The sequence below is a fragment of the Malurus melanocephalus genome, unplaced genomic scaffold, assembly GCF_030028575.1.
Source record: "Malurus melanocephalus ecotype Western Australia unplaced genomic scaffold, MMel_1.1 scaffold_49, whole genome shotgun sequence".
In the NCBI taxonomy this organism is placed as follows: Eukaryota; Metazoa; Chordata; class Aves; order Passeriformes; family Maluridae; genus Malurus; species Malurus melanocephalus.
The window spans coordinates 1,846,884-1,868,342 of NW_026623281.1; the positions used below are offsets into that span (position 1 = coordinate 1,846,884).

The following is a 21,459-nucleotide window of genomic DNA, read 5'->3' on the forward strand; positions in this document are numbered from 1 at the left end:
TGTGTCCTTGGGGAATGCCCAGGCTGCCCACGTGACGGGTRGAATTACCTTTTCTCCTGTGTGTTTTGTTTTTAATAAATACCGTCCCTGAGTCTGACCGGGCTAGGCCGCCCCGCCCCGCTCCGCTCCGGGCCCGCCGCCCCGGCAGGTCTCGCACCGTCCGGCCCCGGCCCTCCCTCGCAGCGGGGCGGGCGGAGGGAGCCGGGGCCGCAGCAGCTCCTCCTCCTGCCGCTCCCGGCACCGCCCCGCAGCGCCAGCGAGCACCTGGGACGGGCGGCGGCCGCGGCGGCTCCACGGGACCCGCGGTAGGCGCGACCAGCGGGACGGGACAGGGGCGAGGGGACAGGGGTCAGGGCTGCCCGGTGCGGCGGGGCCGGGCGCTCCCCGCGGGGCTGTGGGCTGTGGGCCGGGCCCCTGTCCCCGTGCGGATCCTGGGGCGGCCGGAGCCGGGGTGTCCGCGGGGTGACAGCGGCTCCAGGGCCGGCGGAGAGGAGGTCGGGGCCTGCGGCAGCTCCGCGCTTGGGAGGAAGCAACTCCTGTTTCCTGGGGAAATGKGTTTCAGAGGAGAGGGCGTGTTTTGTTGTTGTAGTTGCAGTTCGGTTATTTGCCTGCGCCCTTAGCTTGTTTTGAGCTTATAATTTTGATATGTACAGTTGTCAGGAGGAAGCAGCTTAAGATGGTAGGCTGGCTATTACGCAATGCTTTTTTTCCCCCCAAAGGCCCCTTTCTGTAAACTGCTCGTAGTATACTTCTCCTTTTATCGTATGTGCTTGGAATATCTTTAGACTTTAAGAAACTAAAGTGTCTTTAAGTGTCTTGAAGTTATTTTAGTTGTCTTAAAACCAAAACTCTTCAAACTCTTGGTACGCTGTAAGTGCGTGTGACAGAAAACGACACAAACATCTTCATATTCAGCAAAACAGTTCCTCCCTATCCTGTTTGTGGGCATTAAGGGAGTATTTTTGTGGAATGTGTTTTTCTCTTTCATTAAGATTAATAGTAGTTCCTGGAAGGTTCTTCCTGTTAAGGAGGAACAGTGGAGAGATAAGGTTCTGAAGGGAGTGGCAGAATCGCGGAAGGCAGCTCAGCCTGGAACAGCGACAGATGCACTGGGGCAGAAAGTGTGGAGAGAAAACTCTGGCGAGAATGAAGGAATGTGTTGGTGCTCTGTGTTTTGATGAAGGAGCTGATKATGAGGGTTATGCACCTGAAAGCCCGGCTGCTGTGAGACGTGGAAGGTTCATTCCCTGATACCGCCCCCAGCTCACACAGTTATTTTCAACTGAGTGAGTCAGTGCTTTACTGGAACACCCCTAGTAACGTCAGAAGCAATACAAAACTAGTGCAACTATATGGTTGCTGTAAAGCTTTAGTGTATGAATGCTTTCCCCACAGCTTGGCTATTTCTGTAAATTTCCTGKTTTTTGAGTTGCTCTAAGAGTCATGTGGACCACTTTCCTCCCACTGATGCAGCGGCTAACTTGCACTGAGCACTGCTTCCGTATTTACCTGTGACCCTGTCCTCACTGCATTTCTGCTGAGTTTTTTCTTCCTGAAAGTGCCTTTGTAGCTACTYTTGTGACTTCTTTTCCCCCTGCTTCCAAAGTACTGTAAGGAACATGTTGTATAGAATGCAGTAAAGATTCAGCAAGATTTTCAAGACCTAATGATTTTATGTCAATGCATTTATGTCAGTGTATTTATGATAGTTGTGTTCCTTTTTCTTACCTGACCTTAGTATGAGGTCAGAGACCAAAATGTTTGTACTTAAAATTTCTGGAGCCATCATATTCATTCAAATGTCTTGTCACATCTTTAGCTTATTCTCTGTAGTCCCTATAAGATTTTGTCAGACTGAAAATTCAGTGAAATGTCAAAGGCCACTGAAAGATGTAACAAAAACAGCAGTGTAATGGTGATATTTCATGGAGACATTTATGTAGTCAAAATTGTCAAGATGTAATGTTAGATAACAACTTAAAATACGTAACCTGAACTACTGTAAAAAGTCAGGCGAAGAAGTCTGTCTGATTTGAAGGTTGCAGGAGATGCTGTTTTCTAGACCTCTAGCAAGTTTTGGAAAATGGAGCTTCCGTAGTGTCTGTTCAATAACGCTGCATTAAACAGTGCCAAGATATGTGATAGCAACGTAGGGATTAAAAAAAAAAGAAGCTGTCGTTAAAGTAGATACATAATTTAGAACAGCACATGTTTTAATTGTGACTACAGAAATAGCAGGGCTTTTGAACAAACTGAAAATTTCATTTATTTTTAGCCAAGGCTCTATGTAATTTGTAGGAACTTCTTTGTCAGCTTCAAATTGCATTTGGAGGCTTCTGTTATATACAGAATATACTAATATATATAATAATATATAAAATATACAACTGAATGATGGCACCAATTTTTTTTTTTTATTTCATACATTTATGTTTACTGTCTTGAACCTTGTTTGTTACTGGATATATTTGAAAAGTATATTATGTAAACTGTTGGAAATGGGGATAGGGACTTGTCAGCTCTATGTAGTGACTTTTCTTTGGAGTTTCTCTTGAAGATAGCAAAAGAGTTAAAAGAAAAAAGGAAAGGGCTGCATGTTTACCCTTCAGCGAGCAGCACTTTCATGTTTGTGAAACTTGAGTTGTCATGCAGTGAAGCAAAGGTTGTCCCTTTCCTTTTGCCAGTTTATTTGAAAACAGGTGTGTTTGATGTAAATACTGAATTTGCCTCAGGCAGTTTCCCCAGCTGGAAACTGTAAAGTAGATAAGCAATCCAAAGTACAGCAATAGGTATTTACTGTGTATTCCTTCTATTGTTGCTCCATGTTTGTTCCAGATTTTTTTCAGAGCTCACTGGAGAATCTTGATAAGAGGTTAGATCCTGAATGGGATAAACCTGGGGTCAGTTATGGGTCAGAGCTGGGACTCAGTGGTATCTTTCTAAGAGACAATTCTWCCATATTCTTGTGTGATTCTTGCTTGGCAGCTGTTTTTTTTTGTTTGTTTTTATATGTGAAATTGTTTCCATGCTGTTCAGCTGTCTCAGATGCTGTGTGTGGACCAGTGCCAGTCATTAGATTGTGCCAACTGAATAAAACAAACACAGCCCCRCTACCTGGCTGTTCCCTGTACACTGTGGAGTGTCACTGTGTGGTCTGATCGGTAGTATTGTCTAAGATCGCCAAAGAAAGGGAAACAAGTTCTTCTCAGATGTTGCCTCTTTTTTTTTTTCCTTATGCATTGTTTATTTGAGAGAGAATATATTGCCTTACTTAGTAAGGGAAGGCTAAAAGGTTTTGGGGTTTTTTTTGGATTGTTTTTTTTTTTTTTTTTTTTTTTTTTTTTTTTTTTTTTTTTTTTTTTTTTTTTCTTTCACTGCATAGTGTAGGTGGTGAGGGTTTTTTGTGAGGGCATTGAGAAAGTGTTCACCAGCAGGAGTGGTGGGCTTCCAATTCAGCCTTTTGGATCTGAACTTCTGGCAGGCTTGAGAACTGTCAGTTACATCAGTCCCATATGAAAGATCCAAATGAGTTGTGATGCTTCTGTAAGTCTCTTATTTGTGCTAAACTTTACTGTAGCCATGTAGTCAACATGTGAAATGATATTCTCTGTGATTAATTCCTGCATCCCAAAGACCTCTGATTTGGATAAAAAAGGATGTTTAATTTTGGAGTTTGGCCTAACTAGTTGCTCTAAATTAGGTGTTTTTAGAAGCAGATGGGGGTGAACGTCCCTTTTATTGTTGCTGCAGATAACTTTGAGCTTGGGAATTTGCACTCACTCTGTAAACACTGTACTTATCTACAGTYGAGTAACTAGTTAGTGGCTACACTTGTTAGTGTTTTAAAAATACCTGGTTTTCTATTACCTGGAAGAATAAATGCATCGTGCAAATGTTAGGATTTAGGGGAGAAATTACTTATTTTTCAGTAGTAAGCTTTGAAGCTTGCGGMTCTCAAGCGCAGAGTAGATTTGAAGGCTGTGGTCTTGCTTTCTTTTTGCATTCCTTATTTGTGATTGTTTTGAAGTACCTATCTTTCTAGTTTACTTCTCTAAACTAATTCTGTTCCTGGAAAGAATTAATCAGCTGAAAATCAGTAATTCTTTATAGTCTAGAATGAATGAAGGTATGTGGGTGTAGTAATCTTCTCAGTGTTGCTGGACAGCTGAATGTGTAAGCCTTCTCTGTCCAGGAAACCCTCACCTTTAAGAAAAAGTTGATGTATTGGCACCTCTTGTTCATCTGGGGAGTCCCAAGGCTGTCAGCAGAGAGGTTTTGTCGTAGTGTCGGGTATGTCCGTACAGAGCTTAGCTAAGGTCCCATGCAGCTCCAGCCATTGTGTCTGATGTGAGGAATTGTCACTTGAACAGCTTGATGTCACTTGGCCTCCTTTGCAGTSGGGCCACTCCCTGGCTCTGCACTTCAAGCTCAGGCACAGCATTGAATTAAAAACTGCTGGTGTGAAATGAACGAATCAGATTTTTTTTAGTAACTCTTTTAGTACTGAATATTACACTGTTGCTTTAGTTCATGGAGTAATTGGTATTTACCTATTCTGACTCGCACTAATGATGTAAAAATTTGTTMTTTCATGGTGGAACTTAAAACAGAGGAGTATAAATCCCTGAGGCATTAGTCAGTTGGGAGCATAGTTCAGACTATTTATAGGTTTTTTTTTTTGCAGCAAATTATTTTCTGTTAGAATTATGAGTTTGAAATAGAACAACCTCATTCCACTACTACTTCAAACATTGCATAAACTTAATTTGGGTTGTTTTCTTRCTTGTTTTGTTGTTTGGAAAGTGTCTGTCTGTACACTGTAAAATACACAGTCATAAATGTTTTGACTGTGTATTTTATATMTTTGAAAGAGAGTATTGAAGGAGTGTGCTACAAAAAGAAGCGCTTGGATCAGGGCCGAGTAGGGATCCAAAGTGAAAWGACCTCTTGTTATTAACTGAGGTTTTTGCTGCTCATAGATCTTGAAAGTCCATGCAGTTCAACTAAGTTCTTTGGATTTTTTTTGCCCTGAGTATATATGTAGGGCTGCTGTCATTGGRAGAGTTATGTGAATGTTCTTAGTAATATTTTTACTACTTGGTTGTGGCTTATGGGTGTGTCTTCCCATTCAGGTTTTCTTTGTTGGACATGCAATTTCTTTTCAGGTTGATTTTATTTTGACTAAAGCTTGCAAGTGCTACTTTTCTGATGCTCTTTCCCACCCCACTGCCTTGCTCCAGCAGGTCAAAAAGTTTTAGATTATTTTCTGTAATAATAAAGATTATGATGATATTGAATTAGAAGGATCATYGAACCTGGTAAAGGTCTTCAGGCAGAATACTAGCAAGCAATTCAAATTGGTTACTTTTTAAAAACCCTCATATTTGAGTTTGTTTCTGTTCCACCACCTGTTCAGAGCAGTGAGTTACTTTTGATTTTTTTTGTTAAGGAAACAATTTTTGTAGGAAGTGGATGATGTGTTTGTACTCTTAAAATATACATTGTTGGATTAAGTCCAATCAAGGTCTGGAAAGGTGAACAATGAGCAATAAGATCTGTGTAAAACACATTTCCTGGGTTTTGGGTGGCATGAACAGAGCCCTATTGGATAAGGAACCTATTCTGCTAAATTAGTTTCTTTCATGGTGAAAGGAAGGATAGACAGGGAGTCACATAAACAGAAGACTTCATGAAAAACCAAAATTGCAGGACTTTTTTATCTGTCAGGATGAAAAATATTATAACTGGTACAGGAGAGAAGAACTTGTATGCTGCAGTGCATGAGTCAAAGATAAATCTTGCTCAGGCTGGTAAAATAGCAGTTAGCTAGTTTGAGGCTGACTGTGGTTTGTCCTTGTCTTGGAAAAGCACTGTGGTGGATGCCTCAGCTCATATCTGATGAAAAACGACAACRTGTTGTAAGGTGATAAATTCTGTTCTGCTGGTTTCACAATCAGGGATCAGTCTCAGAGCAGGTASTGTAATTTATAGCTTCAGGCTGCATTGTCTACTATATCCTGGTAATTAACCTTGTGGAGGAGTCAAAGCCGAGAGTTTACCTTTACTCAGTGTTCCCTGTCAAATGGGCATAATTAAACAAATTATTTTGAACAATTAAAGGTCAAAACAATTAAAGGGTTTTCATCCTTTTTTTTATCCTCAAATTGTTGTTTTATCCTCAAACCATGGCATAGCTAGAGCCTGAACAGCAGCCACTAAATAAATTCCAGGAATGGGTGTGAATGCAGTGGCTAAGCTTATTGGTATTGAACCTTGAAACTAAAGTTTTCTGGCACCCTTGAGGTTTTCTTCTTTACTTCTGCCATCATTCTGTAGTTTGTGTTTTTGTTATAAATTTCTCGAGTTGTAGTCCTTTTCTACTGTGCTGTTTCTTATAGAAGTATAGAAGTATTGTCAAGATTCCTGTTGAAAGTCTGTCACAGATGTAATCTCTTATGAACAGGTTTGTTCCCTGTTAGCTTTGCCAAGCAGCAGGAAAATGCTCTAGAGCCTGAATGGTTCTTAGCTTGCTGTGTGAGGCACGATAGTGATGGTCACTGTGGGAGTAAAACCTCAAATCTTTATTTAGACTTCTGAAGTGGATGTTTAGGACTGAACACTGGGACTGGGGGAGGACSTTGACAGTRTTTGTTCTGTATTTCCTTCAAGGCACTCCCTCTTTCCGTGTGTGGTTTGGTTGGTTGGATTTTYCCCTCATCTTATGCAGTACATTTTTTATGACTGAGCAAACACAGACCTTGCTGTTCCTGTATCCTCCCATGCAATATTTGTACAGCAGGGTGGGTTTCTGTATCTTCTGTTCCCTGGCCTGTGTCACTTCTTTGTTGTCAGCAGGCARGTGCTGCTCATCACGAACAATTTTACTGAGATATTGTTGATGTAGCAGGAGAAAGTGTGGAAGATGAGGTTACAAGATGAGATGGAGGCTGTATTGTGGGAATGGTTGGGAACGTAAACCTTCTATGTTAATATTTCTAAAATTAGAGAGCTGGTCTACAGGGGCTCGAATGAACTGCAGAAAAGGTGGTGATCAGGGAAGTTTCTGAACATGAGAAGTTGGTGTATTTGTASATCTAGTTTGCCTGGAATCAAACCAGTCTGGGAAAATTTCCCTTWGGAAAAGCCCTGGATAAATACAGTGTTCAGAAGAAGCAAGTGGAACATTTTAATATAGAAAGTAACATTCTTTTCAGATTGCTGATGAAGTTAGCTGTTTTTTCTCAACCTCAGCTTTCATTGCCAAAAGACTTTTATTTTTTTTTCCCAATTTGAAATGAACATTCTAACAGGATTAAAAGCAAGCCAATAACCTTGCTAAGAAAAACAAGACTTATCCCATTGCTTCTCACCCTCTACCACAAAAGAAAAGGCTTTTTGCCTTAATTTTATACCTAAAGCTTTATTGAAAAGGCATCTTACAATTTTTTTAATACCCTATCTGTATTGTATTTATATGTGAAACTTGTAAAAGAAATGAAAATATAATTATKGTTGTACCTGAAGAAATAAAACTAATTCCAGTGCTGTAATAATTTGTATTTTAAATGCATACATTGGCATCATGCATGCTAAGAATCTAAGTTGTGGGTTTTTTTTTTCCATCGGAATGACATGGTAATAATTGTATTTCCTTATTAAAAAAATCCCACAAAAAACGTGTTTCTCTATTTCACTGTTGCTATGCAAGTGCCATGCAAACCAGAAAGTGTTTCATGCAAAATGAAAACAATTTCACAAGAACAGCACCCCTGCCAACTCAAACCAAATCAAAAACAAAATTCCACAACTAAAATTCAAAACACAGCAAAACATGCCAGATTCAAAAGGTAGTGCATAGGGGAAAGAGGGGAAAAAAAACCCTGGGGGATAATTTACACACTGGTTCTAAAAATAGACTGCGACTTGTCATTAAAAATGACCTTCAAAAAGTTAACATTCATTATGAATATTTTCTTCATAGTTACTTTTACCATTCCTCCTGGCAGTTGTTCTGTTTAAAATAAAGCTGTTAGATTCTGGAAGCCAGTTTTCATTTTGTCCTTTGTTTAGCTGTTCTTCCATTTTGACCTTCAGTTCTATTTTGGACAGCTAATGACTTTGTTCACTTTTGTGCTGACAGAGGCACTCTCCATTTTGAGAGACCCAATTTGTTCTAGTGATCTTATCCTATCAGTAAACCCTTCATATTTTATGACAATGCTGTAAGCACTAAGGTGTATCCTGTCTCTGCTTAYTCTGACCTTGCACTTCTGCAGATGTTTGCATTTAGGTGCCTTTTAACAACTACTTATAGTTKCTCACTTGAAGACGTAGCTTCTTTKTCAGATGATTTTCTTCTCTTGATTGATAAGATAGTTCTGTATAGGCTGGAAATTTCTGGAGATTTTAATAGCACAGTAAAAGAAGCATGTTCAAGTAATACATCCCTAACAATATGATAGACAAAGTAAGCAGTAAGTAGCAACTGTAACAAATGAGAAAAATAATGTGAGGAGTGACTCTACAACTGCTTAGCTAYCTGAATGTATATTAGTCCAGAAAAAAGAAATGGGAAGAGGTTTCTCAGGGAAAAGCTGGCGCGGGTTATGTCTAAGTTTCAGAAACTGGCTACTGCATACGTGTTGACTTCTAGTGTTACAGTGGTGCAATGAATGAAGCATTACAGAAAATAACTGTGTCACACATTCATTTCAGATCTTTGCAATGAGTTACCCTGGCTATCCTCCAGCAGGTGGATATCCACCAGCTGCCCCAGGTAAGTTGTTCAGATGAAGTAAACATTAAATACAGTGGTGGTCCTATCTGGACTGGAGAGGTGGCATGGATGAAGAACAAGACTACAGAGGGTTTCCTTGACTCACCAAAGCTTTCTGTATTGTCTTACGTCCTGTTTTAGCTGGGCTGGGGATTCTGATTTGTCTAATRTATGTGCTCTGCCATGTGCTCATGCAATGGGGTCCAGTTTCATTCATCTTGAATAAAGCACAGAGCATTAGGAGATGGTCTTAATTTGACCAAATCAGATAAATGACAAGGGTCAGTGTCTGGTCAATACTGAGTTTTCAAGGTGAGACAGATGAGTACRGGAGAAATCAGTCATACAGCTTAAAACCGTATCCCACAAAGAAATGGGAAATTATTCTGAATTCACTACTCTTAGGCAGGTGGTTGCATACAGAAGGGAGAGAGCTATTAAAAAGGGTAGCAATTATAATAATATAAAGCTGATGAAATACACAACCACTGCTTGTTTATCAAGCTGAACTTTGCAGTTGTTAGTATTGTTGAAAGGTGGAAAGAAGGGACTGGAGTCATGCAGGTATAGTGAAATGTGGAGTTTGGCAAGCTAACTCACGAAGGGGAAGCAGTGTACAGTGAGAAACCAAACTGGCTAGGAGGATAAAGCCTATTTCTCAGCARAGTATTCTGGCTTAAGGTAGATCACACTGCTGTGTTCAGATAAATTTTATGACTTGGGTGTTTGTGAATGTGCTGTTGTGCTCTGTCGACATCTCTCAAATAGCAAGGTAAATGGAATTAATAATACCTTGCTGCTGAAATACCCAGACAACTTCRTACTCTAAGTGCTCTCAAGTCAAAATACAGTATTAACTGTATTAAGTCCTGAGTGCTAACTTTCTAATAGGTTTAGAGTTGTTTTAAGTGAAAGCTTACAGATTCAGTGATAATGAACATGATTAGAAATATCCAATGAGGCTTCTTTTTTATAGTAATTGCACTACTACCCTGTACCTCTTCAGCTGATTTTCCTGGTATGTTGAAAATATTACATTAGACAGTTAAGTAGTAAGAACTTTAAAAAGCGTAGTTTCTTGTTTCAGCATATCTGTGTTTGATTTCAGGTAGCAATCCTTGGGGTGGTGCTGCCTATCCACCTTCAAATCCACCTCCAATTGGTCTGGAAAATGTGGCTGGCTATGCCAACCAGTTCAATCCCAGCCATATGGCTGGAATGGTGAGTTTGCTTTCATTCAATGTGTTTCACTGTGATGTCCTTAACTGCAAAGTTGTGTTTCTGGCATGTCACTGAGAGATTCATCACTTGAATTCTGTGCCTTTATGTCTAATCTGTTCAGGTGTTGAGCATTCAGTATTGCCTATTGAAAATGGTTATTGCAAGCTATTTCTYAGGAAATTTTCTTAGGAAAACAGAGCACTAGTTAAATGTTGTAAACAGTCTAACTTCAAAAGTTGTGTACATAAGACCAATATAACTTGGCATTTGCTGTCTAGAGGAATAGGGAACTATYAACGTTTATTATTTATTGTTAATATATTCACATGGGAAAACACAGTCTGGATTTTGCTTATTACCTGGATTTTGACCAGTCAGAGTAAGGAAAAAGGCTGTGCAATTAGCGGTATCAGTGATTTGTCCTTAAAAAGGATATGGGCTCAACAGTCTCTTATAAGCACTGATGTTTAACAGATGGAAATAAAAACCTTTTACATTGACTGAAGAAAATGTAGACATCTCCAATGTGATTTTTTTTCATTGAGCAGAAGTGAGTGACACTTCTGACAACTTTAGTCTTCAGAAATCTGTTATGCTGCATAACAAATGCAGTTTGTAGGAAGACATTTGCATTATAGATGTCTTTCTGAGGCAGTGATTAAATGAAATGATTTGGCAGGCAAATTGAGCAACAAACTATCTAGGGTGCACAYAGCAAAATCCACAGCAACTATTTTCTGATAGTGCTGCAATCACCAAATGGCACTTCTGGTTCCTCTGTAGAAGAGGAGTTCAAGTGGTAAGATTTTGATGTGGAGTATCTTKGTTGCAGTTTCTGCAGAAGTCTTTCTAAATGTAGTCCAGGAACTCCTAGCTACTAACACATAAACAGCCAGAGGTTGCTCAGAGTAAAATTCTTGCACCCAAGTAATGCTGTGAGCACGCAAGGCAGCCGTGGACAAAGAAAGGATTATTTGGTGTAAGTTTTTAGGCAGATTTTTCTGTCCTTCTTGCTGTCTTTKGCAAATGAGGAGCTATCTATGTGTGTCAGCGGGAGGGAGGTTGTATTGTGTTAAGCATGGTACTGAAACTCAGCTGTTTGTACCCCTTCCTGTCTCTTTATTGCTGTCATTGCAGGCATCCAGCCTGGCAGGGACCTTTGGAGGGGCAAATGTTCCTCAAGGCATGTATCCTTCCACACCTGGGGGTTACCCACCAGTTCCTCCGGGTGGCTTTGGGCAGCCTCCGCCAGGACAGCAGCCCTCTTACGGAGGRTATCCTCCTCCTGGAGGAAATCCACCATCAGGAATGCCAGCTTACCCAGCATACCCAGGCGGCCCTGTGCCAGGCCAGCCCACACCAYCGCCTGGTCAGCAGCCTATGAACTATCCAGGACCTCCAGCAACTTACCCAGGGCAGCAGCCCATGCCAAATTATCCACCAGGTCCATCAGTGAATCCATCAATGCCCTCTTACTCAGGAACTACAGGGCCTGCAGTCACTACTGTAACAGTAAGAGCATTCACTGCTTTTGTTTTGAGGTGTGAAGGTTGAGCTGTATATACATTCCTCTACATTTTCTTTGTGTGTATTAGTGTAAAGCTGATTGTAAAATTGAAAAGAACGTTTTGAAAAGAAGYTTGAGTGAAGAGAAAGATGGAGCTTTTTCAAATGCAAGCAGTATAGGCTCATATGTCTTGGAACAAATTATGTTTTACCATGGTATCCAAGAATTCACTTGACATGAATTCAAATTATTCTTGCCTTTCCTAAGTTTAGCAAGTATTGCCAGTCATATATGCAGTGTCATCAAAACTTAATTAATTGGAAAGCAGATTTAATATCAGCAAACTTTCTTGACCTTGCATTTTCTTGTGATTTGTGTCTAGAAATGAACAAATTGCTTAAGTCAGGGTTGGGTTGAGTTTTCTCTATTACTTTACTAACAAAAAGAAAACTGGTAACAGTGGTCATCTTTCCTAAGTCGTAAACCCCAGTATTTTACTGTTTAACACTAATACGCTGTTAACACTGATACTGTTTAACACTGTTGATCTCATGTTAGCATGGAAACCGAGGTACCATCACTGATGCACCGGGGTTTGATCCTCTGAGGGATGCAGAAGTCTTAAGGAAGGCCATGAAGGGATTCGGTGAGCAGTCTGAGGATTTACATTTCAGTTAAAAGTAGAATTGCATTTCAGTTCAGAACTGATCTTCTTCTCTTGCTATATGTATACTAAGTGGGATAGTTCACATATGTTTGTCTTCAGTTATCAGAAGTGGAAGTTCATGTAGGCATAAACAACATCATGAGTTTGGTTTAGGTTTTCTGTATATTTTTACTGTGTTTGTGATTGGGAGTAGAGTTCAATATTCTGTGGTTTTACACAAGAGTRGATACTGTAGATGAATTAAAGGCGTACATGTCTTTCTGCTGGGTTTAGAAGAGGTAGAATGAAATGGAGACAGAAAACTGAGTCCTCACATGAGGTGATGCTCATTCTGTGGTGTTTGTGTGCATGTGCAGGAACCGATGAGCAGGCCATCATCGATTGTCTTGGAAGTCGTTCAAACAAGCAACGGCAGCAGATAATCCTGTCCTTCAAAACAGCTTATGGAAAGGTAAATATATCATGAGARCAGAGGAAGAAGAAAAAAGAGCTTAATTCCTTCCGTGGAAGTCAGAAAACTTAGTGGCGGGAAAAAAGATTGGATGGTTCTTTAGGGGGAAGATGGTTCTTAAGTCACAGCCATTTCACGGTTCTACTTTTTACCTGCATTTGACTTCTTCACRTGGTGTTTCCGATGAAATATGCAAAAAAATTCTCTGCTAAATGCTTACTTTGACTCTTTAATCTGTGCAGTCTGTTTAATTGGACCTTAATGACCTCAGTGTACACATTCCATTATGCTGGTTTTGGTATTAAATGGAATAGCTTTACTTTGAACATGTATTACTGGTGCTTATGCATAAAGAATTCTAAGCAAAATGCATATTTTTGATGCTTGCTTTTGTCAAGTTTGGTCTTAGTGCATTTTTTCCTTGTTTTTTCTTCTCATTAGGATTTGATCAAGGATCTGAAGTCTGAGCTATCAGGTAACTTTGAGAGGACAATCTTGGCAATGATGAAGACACCTGTCATGTTTGATGCTTATGAAATCAAGGAAGCTATACAGGTTTGTGTAGGAGTATAAATTTGTAAGATAGAGGAAATAGTTCTACTGATAACATGTTTGGTTGCCATTGCTTGACTTCCTATACAAGGTTATATTCTGATTTTTTTCCCTATAAAATTCTATTACATTTCTTTTATACTGTGTTGTGGAAATAAGACAAGATTCTGAAATCTGTTTCTCTTTTGCTTGTTTTAGGGTGTTGGCACAGATGAAAATTGTCTCATTGAAATCTTAGCTTCCCGCAGTAATGAGCATATTCAGGAACTCAGCAGGGTCTACAAAGCAGGTTAGATTTGTTGCACCAAAATTTKCTTCCTTTTCTTACTTAATCATTGACTGATAGTATGAATTTAGAAAATGAGCAGGGTTATATGAGGATTCATGACTCTGCCTCTTTTCTAGAATATAAGAAAACTTTGGAGGAAGCAATAAGAAGTGACACATCTGGACACTTTCAGAGGCTATTAATTTCACTTGCTCAGGTACTTGCTTGCTGGGATTTTGGAATTTGTTTTTTGTGTGTTTGTGTGTGGTGTGTTTGTTTGGTTTGGTTTTGATTGGGGTTTTGGGTTTTTTTTCTTAAATTTTTTAAAAAGCAGCCCATCAAAGCCTATCAGTAACACTTCTGGACCTTCTGATTCTTTCAGGGAAACAGAGATGAAAGCACAAATGTTGACATGTCTGTTGTCCAAAGAGATGTGCAGGTCAGTAAAAATGCTTCATCATTTCTTGGTATGGTCAACTCAATATGCTGAAATTTGGCTGTGTGGATTCTGCTTACTGTTACTTTTGGACACCTTGTGACTTCTGATGTAGTGCTTACGTTTCAGTGGATAGAAGTGATATAAAAAGGTATGACAGAGTGTTAGAGCCATGTAGGTGCAATACAGAAATGAAGCTTTAGGGAATACAGTCCATAGAATATTTTACCTCCTGTTCTGTCAGGACTTTGGCTTTTCCAAGTGTTGGATGACTCCATTGTGCTGCTTACTAAGGATATTGTCCAAAAAGATTTGAGATTATATGTTTGTGGATTAAATTTTAATCTATTCAACACCTGTATTAGCCTTTGTGTTTGTATAAGTAAGTCTGGATTTTTGCAGCAAACAAGGCACTTGGAATTAGTAATGCTTGTCCCATTTCTTTTTCTGTATGTTCCATTTCATCACAGAGGTAAAAGCTAGGATCATTTTAGCATACTAGTGTCATCTAAATAGCAGTGGAATTAGCTTTCTACATAATATACTTTAGCCAAAAGAGGAATGTCCCAGAACACACTGAGAAGTGTAGAAAAAAAGCTAGATGTAAGGACTGTCAGGAAGAGCAATATTCAGGTACATTTTGAACAATAACCCCTCCTTTAGTAATCTGGAGCTCTTGTGTTTGAGCACGTATGCATCTGCAAACTACAAAGACTGCAAGGATAACACACTATTAAAGGAAGGTTCGAAATAGTAGTTATTTATTGCTTGCTCCTGTTTTGCAATAATACATAGGCTAAGAAATAATTACAGAAGGAGGMGAGGCTGTAAGGAAGCAAATCTGTAACTCCGCTGTTCAGACTGACTACTTGTCTGAGTAATGAAGTGTGAATTCTCTTCTGTGTTCAGGAGCTGTATGCAGCTGGTGAGAACCGTCTAGGAACGGATGAATCCAAGTTCAATGCCATTCTGTGTGCAAGAAGCAGGGCCCACCTTAGAGCAGGTAATGGTGTCCTACATAAACAGTAACTTGATTCTGCTGTGTGTAATGATAAAAATGTACAGCACTGCTCTGTGCCTGAATTTCCTCCATCTGTAAAATGAGCCCMGTGAGATATCAATGAAAAGCAGGGTGAATTCTGCTGATGAAAAGAAGTCATCTTCCTTAAATAGCAGGTAGAGGTCATACTTGTTCAAATGTTCCTCTGATTAAAGAATTGARAAACTAGAATTGTTTCAGTCTTGCATACTTGTGTGTGCAAGATGCTGGCAATCCTTCCCCTTTTTCTTGCTAGTGTAATGTGTTGTATCAGTCTGTCRTGATGGAAATGTTTTAATAACTGCATAGAACTTTTACAATTGTTGGGGTACACGGTACTTAYATGGAGGAAAGAGGCATGTTTCTGAATATTTTATTTAAAATTTTATTGAGACCCAAAGCTTTCCTAGAAGAATTACCACTCTTTCCCTTACAGCTGTTTCTTGGTCTAGCCCTTTTACTAGAAGGATAGATCTGTTGAAGCTAGAAGGAGCATGAAACATGTAAACGATTGATAACACAGTATAAGTCCTTGAGATGTTAAAACTTGTGTGAGTACACTGTAGTATCCAGCTGAGAAGTGCCATTGAAATGAAGCCATCCAGCACATTCCAGCACCACCTTTTTTTGCAGAGCTGACTCTTAAATTTTTCTTTTCCATGAACAGTCTTCAGCGAGTACCAGAGGATGTGTAACCGGGACATTGAAAARAGCATTTGTAGTGAGATGTCTGGAGACCTGGAAAAGGGCATGCTGGCAGTAGGTATGTGCCACCTTAGCAAGTTCATTCCTGCTGTTCTGCTACAACTGGCTCAGATGGAGTCTGTGACTCCTGCTGAGGATGTTCTTACTACTAATAATTCCAGTTTTGTGCTTTTTTATGTTGAGCTTTCAGTGAAGTCATTTGTGATTAGTAAAGTGGGCACTGAATTCTCCTCAAAATGACAGATGAACCTTTTTTATTTCAGGCAACTGCAGAATTTAAATTTCATGTGTTAAAATTGGGAAAGTATTATTAACTAATTGCATTGTTTTAAGAACTGAAGCAAACTTGTACCAGTTGCTGAGTCAGTGAGAATGGAGTATTTGGGACAGTTTTGGAAATCCAGCAAAAAAACAGGCATTAACCCTCTACCTCTGTTTAGTAGAAAGAAAAATTAAATTTGATTGCAGAGGAGTTGTATTTCCACACTTCCTGTGGTTACAGTTCTGTTAAATCTTTGTTTTTAATGGCCCCCAGTACTTCTGAGGAGTGAAAACTCTTACCTCAGTTTACTGTTGTTGCTTCATAGGTAGTCACTCATTTCCATGAGTCTGGGACAAGGCCTCTAATTGTTGAGCACTAGTTTTATTTGAAATGCTTTATTATAGATGTAATTGTGAGCCACTTTTCTGTTATTTGTCTTTACATCTCCATTTCTTTTTCTGTTTATTGCTGTAAATACACTACTGTATCCAGAGCTCCTGCTTTAAAAGTGAAAAAAAGCCCCTCAAACAACCACATACACAAAACCCAAATAACTCTCACCAAAATAGGAAAAATGAACTTTGCATCACTTGTAAATGAGATCRGACAGGATATTTGGTTCAACCACAACAGATTGTTTTCATTGAAATTTGTAACAAAATCTTGCAAAATGGAAGTCAATTTTAAAAGCCTCTTTTTTTTTCACTCCTGTCTTATGAATATGTGAATTATGTAACTACTGTTCTTATTCTACATGGCCACACTGTCACTGTTCTGATCTTCTAATGACCCAAACTGGATCTAGCTCACTGTGTCTGATTCRTTTGCAGACCTTTCCCAGGATTCAAACTTTTCCACCTCAGAAAGTATTGTTAGAAAACCAAGGTTAGGGAAGAGAGATATTTCCCAGTGTTGTTGCCTTGGTAAAGAAACTGCTCAGAGTTTAGAAGCCATTTGACTTCATGGAGTTTCATAGAGMCTTGACAGGTCTCCATGTAGATCCAAATCAAAACTGAGGCTGTAGCTTGCAAACAAGTCAATAGCCTTTTGAGCAAGGCTTGCCATTAATATTCAMTGATTAACTCCCTTTATTAAATAGATTCTGTGGGTTTTTTTTATTTATATGTATATACACATATACCTATATCATTGAATAATATTAACATCATTTGTTCTATGAACCTTATTTGCAGGGAAAAAGGGTTTTCTAATTGAAAATATTTAATTTTGCTTTTTTTAAAGCTGTCTGGATTGTACAACTGGTAATTTACAACATCTTTAAACATCTTAGAATGCAAGTGTGTTGTGTTAGCTAAATACAGTGATACAGAAACATGCATTTCATTTTGTCATTTTTTTTGAACAGTATTGCACATATCATTGACAGTTGTGTGGTGAACTGCTCTCTCTCATCTACATTTTCCTGCTCAGAAAAGTACTTATACAGAATGTGTGTTGCTATGAAATACATATCTAGGTTTACACCTTCAGTTCTGTATTGATTCTATGTGATTGATTTTGATATCTTACTGTGCTATTAAATGTCAAGTGTGGTCTGTTTTCTCTGTAGTTTGCCACAGTTTGCATGATTGTTCACTTGTAACCAACATTGCATCAACATACAGATTCTATGAACAGTGATGTATGATTCTTTCATTATCTTGATTAACATGACAGTAATTTGATTTAGATTTTGCTCTTTCAATTTTCTAATGAACTCTGCTAATTAAATATAGCATCCAGTCATTACTAAATGAGCATGTTAAAAATTTTTCAGGAGTCCCGATGAACTCTGTGGCTAAAATAAGAGCTTAAAATAAGAATTGTGATGACTCGCCCTGAAGGAGAAGGAAGCACCTAAGATTCTCTGCTATCATAGGTGGCTTCCCAGTTTGCACTAGGGCAGGAGTTGAATTTGTCACACCTTGCAGATGYATGGCCTAAACATTTGGAGTTAAGAACCTAGGAACACCACTACCTGTGTGTTCCTTTAAGTCTTCTGCTGTCTCCCAGCCCTCTCCTTTCCCTTCATAAACAAGAATCTGGTTATTAGAACACARAGGTTCATTATGGCTGCTTCACACTAGGTGGTTTCTAGGGACAGAAACATTKGTTTTGAGCCATGAAGTGTAGGTTCTTTGGCTGTATTGCAGCTACTGTTTGGATTAAAAATAGTTTTAGTGACTAATGGAAGGAGTGGAAGCTGCATTATATCACGTGTGTGTTTGTGTAAAATTAAAGCATGTGACTATGTAGGATAAACTCAAAAATTACTGAGTTCTGGTTGAGGAGGAATGCCTGATTTCTGTTCCTTTTTGCAGTTAAGTGTCTCAAGAACACGCCAGCCTTTTTTGCTGAGAGATTGCATAAAGCAATGAAGGTAAGTGTCTGTGACAAGTTACATAAACTTATTGTGTGAGGTTTTTTTAAATGCTTGTACAGCTCTTGGGAAGGAACTGTTCAGCTTACATTTTTCAGTGGGCAGATGACTAACAGGATGYAGTCATTATTATGAAAGGCTGGAAAAATCTCGCTAATTTGATCCAACTTAACAGAGAAATGAATACAAGCAAACAAAAACTAAAAGTCTTCACTTGGTAAAACACAAATATGCTTAAAACTCATTGAAAYTGATACTTTTAAAGTAGAGAAGTCTAGCAGAAAGAAATAAATTTTCCTGATCCCCTGTACCTCTWTCAATCCCCCTTTTTTCTTTTGAGTTGTTCTTGTGTGGAGAAATTACTTATTGTCCTACCACTAAATTTAATTTCTTAAAGCATGATAGGCCAAATTCCGTTGAAGCTGATTGAAGTCAGTGTGGTTATGCTAGTAAACAGGCATTTATTTTTTTAGTATTGCTGTATTACAGAGCTCTTCAMTAGATTATGCTGCTGTTTTGTTTGTTTCAGGGAGCGGGAACAAAGGACAGGACTCTGATCCGGATCATGGTATCGCGCAGCGAGATTGACCTGCTGGACATACGTGCAGAGTACAAGCGGATGTATGGCAGATCTCTCTACACAGATATCACTGTAAGAMCTGGAGTTTTATCTTCCCTGCCATGACAGCCTTTATGCTGGCAGAACACAGATCCTTGTGCTGATCAGCTRTTAGCTGCACTGAGTTTAGCTGGCTGTGTTGGTTTGCTGCATTTTCCAGGAGCATGGACGGACAGAGGATTGACAGCACTTGGGTTTGCATGTGGGCTAGATGAGCTAGTGATGTGGAGGGGAGGGAATTTGGTGCAGAGGGGTTTGAGAGACCCTTCTATCCCAATCTCTTTATATGATCTTGTGGGAATCACTCAGTCCTCCTGAGTAACAGTGGTGTTCTACTTCATCTGTGTGTTGGAAGAATATAAAGCTTCTAAAAATCTTCTCAGGGATTGCTTTCGCTTTTTCTTGAAAGTAAAGTTTTCACTAATAGACTAAACTTCAGATTCTTTAGCAGTTGATCCACCTTCCTACTGCTGTTAAGAGCTGTAGCAACAGTCAAGAGGATGCCTGGCCAATGCTAGGGTAGTAAGAGCTGGAGTAGAGTGAGTGGTGCCACTTTATTTTACCTGGTAATGAGGGTGGCAAATCTGTTAAGCCCCTGTTTATTCCTTCTGCTGTGGCCACTGAGGGGCTGTAACTTGGTGGTGTTTGGAAGGAYTCCTGTAAAGATTCTGAAGGATAGTGCATACCAAACGTTTTTTCTACAGTAGTTGCTTGTCCTGTAACCACAAGTGTATGAGTAAAAAGCAGTGAGACATTGGTGGAAAAACTCTGTATTGCTTCCTCCYGCGATTCCCCTTTTGATCTGGCATTAAAAGTTGTTATTCAGAAATAGAACAGGCCATACTTATTTTAATGGACTGAACTTGGTCAAAACCTGCCTTCAGTAAATATGCATGTGCACAGTTAGATATACATAAACTCTGCTGCTTGTTTCTGTAAAAGTAGAGCCAAAAACATCCCTGCTAAGAAAGTTCTTAGTTCTTCAGTTGTGGCTTCTTCTCCTTTGGTTGTTCTTCAACTTTCCTTTTTCTGTGTTCCCTTTCAGGGTGATACTTCGGGAGACTACCGGAAAATCCTACTCAAGTTGTGTGGTGGAAATGACTAAATGGAGCATTGAGCTTTGCTTTAAAAAGCTGCTGTTTTCATGTATTTGCTGCAAAGCGTCTTTTTATTTTCTCCATAAGTAAATATGTAATGACCTGTTTCTTCTAAAGCAATTGCATTTTAAAAGATARTACTGCATATATCTTCAGTTCAAAAATAGTAGTTCAATAATAAATGCCAAAACCCCCCAAAATACCAAGCTTATGTGCCATCTGCTTAGGATTCTGTATAGCACCCTCAGCAATCCGTGAATGACAGGTCATTTTCTTTTCTGCTTGTATCATGTTGGAATAATGCTTGTTTTATGAAACAAAAATCACTGTTGTATGATTTAAGGTGGTGTTTTGTATAAACGTTGAGTGCCATTTTAATGCAAGTTTTATATATATTAAATGTTGAGTTGGTTTCAGSCTATCTCACTTCCTGATGTGTGGAGATAGCAGCCTTGAAGGCTTGTGTCTAGTTAAGTGTTTTGAAGAAGTTTTGTCGAGTTCTGTTTTCTGTCCTTGATTCTTTTCAATGAAGAGGTGTTCCACATTTCATTCTTGCTAAGGCAGACCGTCACAAGGTGTAGTAATGTTGACAGTAGCAAAGATTCTATCATTAATGTTTAAAGGTTTTYGACTGTGCCTTAAATATATGTATGTAAGAAGACATGATGAAATTAAAGCTAAGTCTTTGCATACTGTGCTTTTTGGTGTTCATGTTGATGTATATGTGAGTGATAACTTAGTTTTTCCRTGGAAGTTTTCTTCCACAGGATTATTCAGAAATTGCTGTGTTGRTAAGAGTTTGGGGGTTGTGTGCTGTTGATTTGCAATAGTCCGTACATGATGTGTAATCCATAGTTATTGTTCAGTATTTTCACTATGGATGTTGTAATTTCTCTTACTCTTGGAAGTCTGAATTTTTATTCCCTGCTGGCATGCATGGGTGACATCTCTTCAGCTTGTTGTTGTCAAAATAAAAACATGTAAAGGTAAAAAGTACAAAGAGAGGGCAAGGTTTATTAATAACTAGGTCAGTGAAAATAGACTGCTTCTTAAGTAAGAAGGTGCAAACTGCTCTTACTTCACATGCATATAAGTGTGCTCCCTCTGTTGTGTAAGGGTCAGGGAGGTCCTATTTTCTTAAAAGTTGTATTGCTGCTTGTTGTATTGCTGTCTTGAAAGAAAATGGCAATGTCCTGGACTTAATTCTGGATTGCACAGTAACCATGGCAGGGCAAAGGAATGTAAAGATTACAGAATATGGTAGCTGTGTGTCCAAATAATGGATTGTGATCGGGACTTGCTGACAAGACTCCCATTTTGGTCAATGGCAGTAATGTGTCCTGTGTCCAAAGGCAGATCATACACTCATTCCTGTCTAAATCTGAGCATGTCTTGAGGGGAGTTTTGCACCTGGAAGTGTATCTATATTGGTTGATAYCAATAGCAAGAGTTGACTTCTTTTCCAGGGACRGAGGAAGT

At 39.1% G+C, this 21,459-nt stretch overlaps 1 protein-coding gene across 1 annotated transcript; it reads left to right on the top strand.

Moving 5' to 3' along the window:
* Positions 1-221: 221 nt before the first annotated feature.
* ANXA11 (annexin A11) lies at positions 222-21,448 on the top strand. Its single transcript, XM_057365203.1, has 15 exons — positions 222-305; positions 8,716-8,776; positions 9,885-9,997; positions 11,135-11,509; positions 12,063-12,150; positions 12,528-12,622; positions 13,064-13,177; positions 13,373-13,463; positions 13,580-13,659; positions 13,825-13,881; positions 14,788-14,881; positions 15,585-15,680; positions 18,206-18,264; positions 18,794-18,916; positions 19,929-21,448. Exons 2-15 carry the CDS (start codon positions 8,725-8,727, stop codon positions 19,986-19,988), a joined length of 1,497 nt encoding a protein of 498 aa, XP_057221186.1. The 5' UTR covers positions 222-305; positions 8,716-8,724; the 3' UTR covers positions 19,989-21,448.
* Positions 21,449-21,459: the final 11 nt, after the last annotated feature.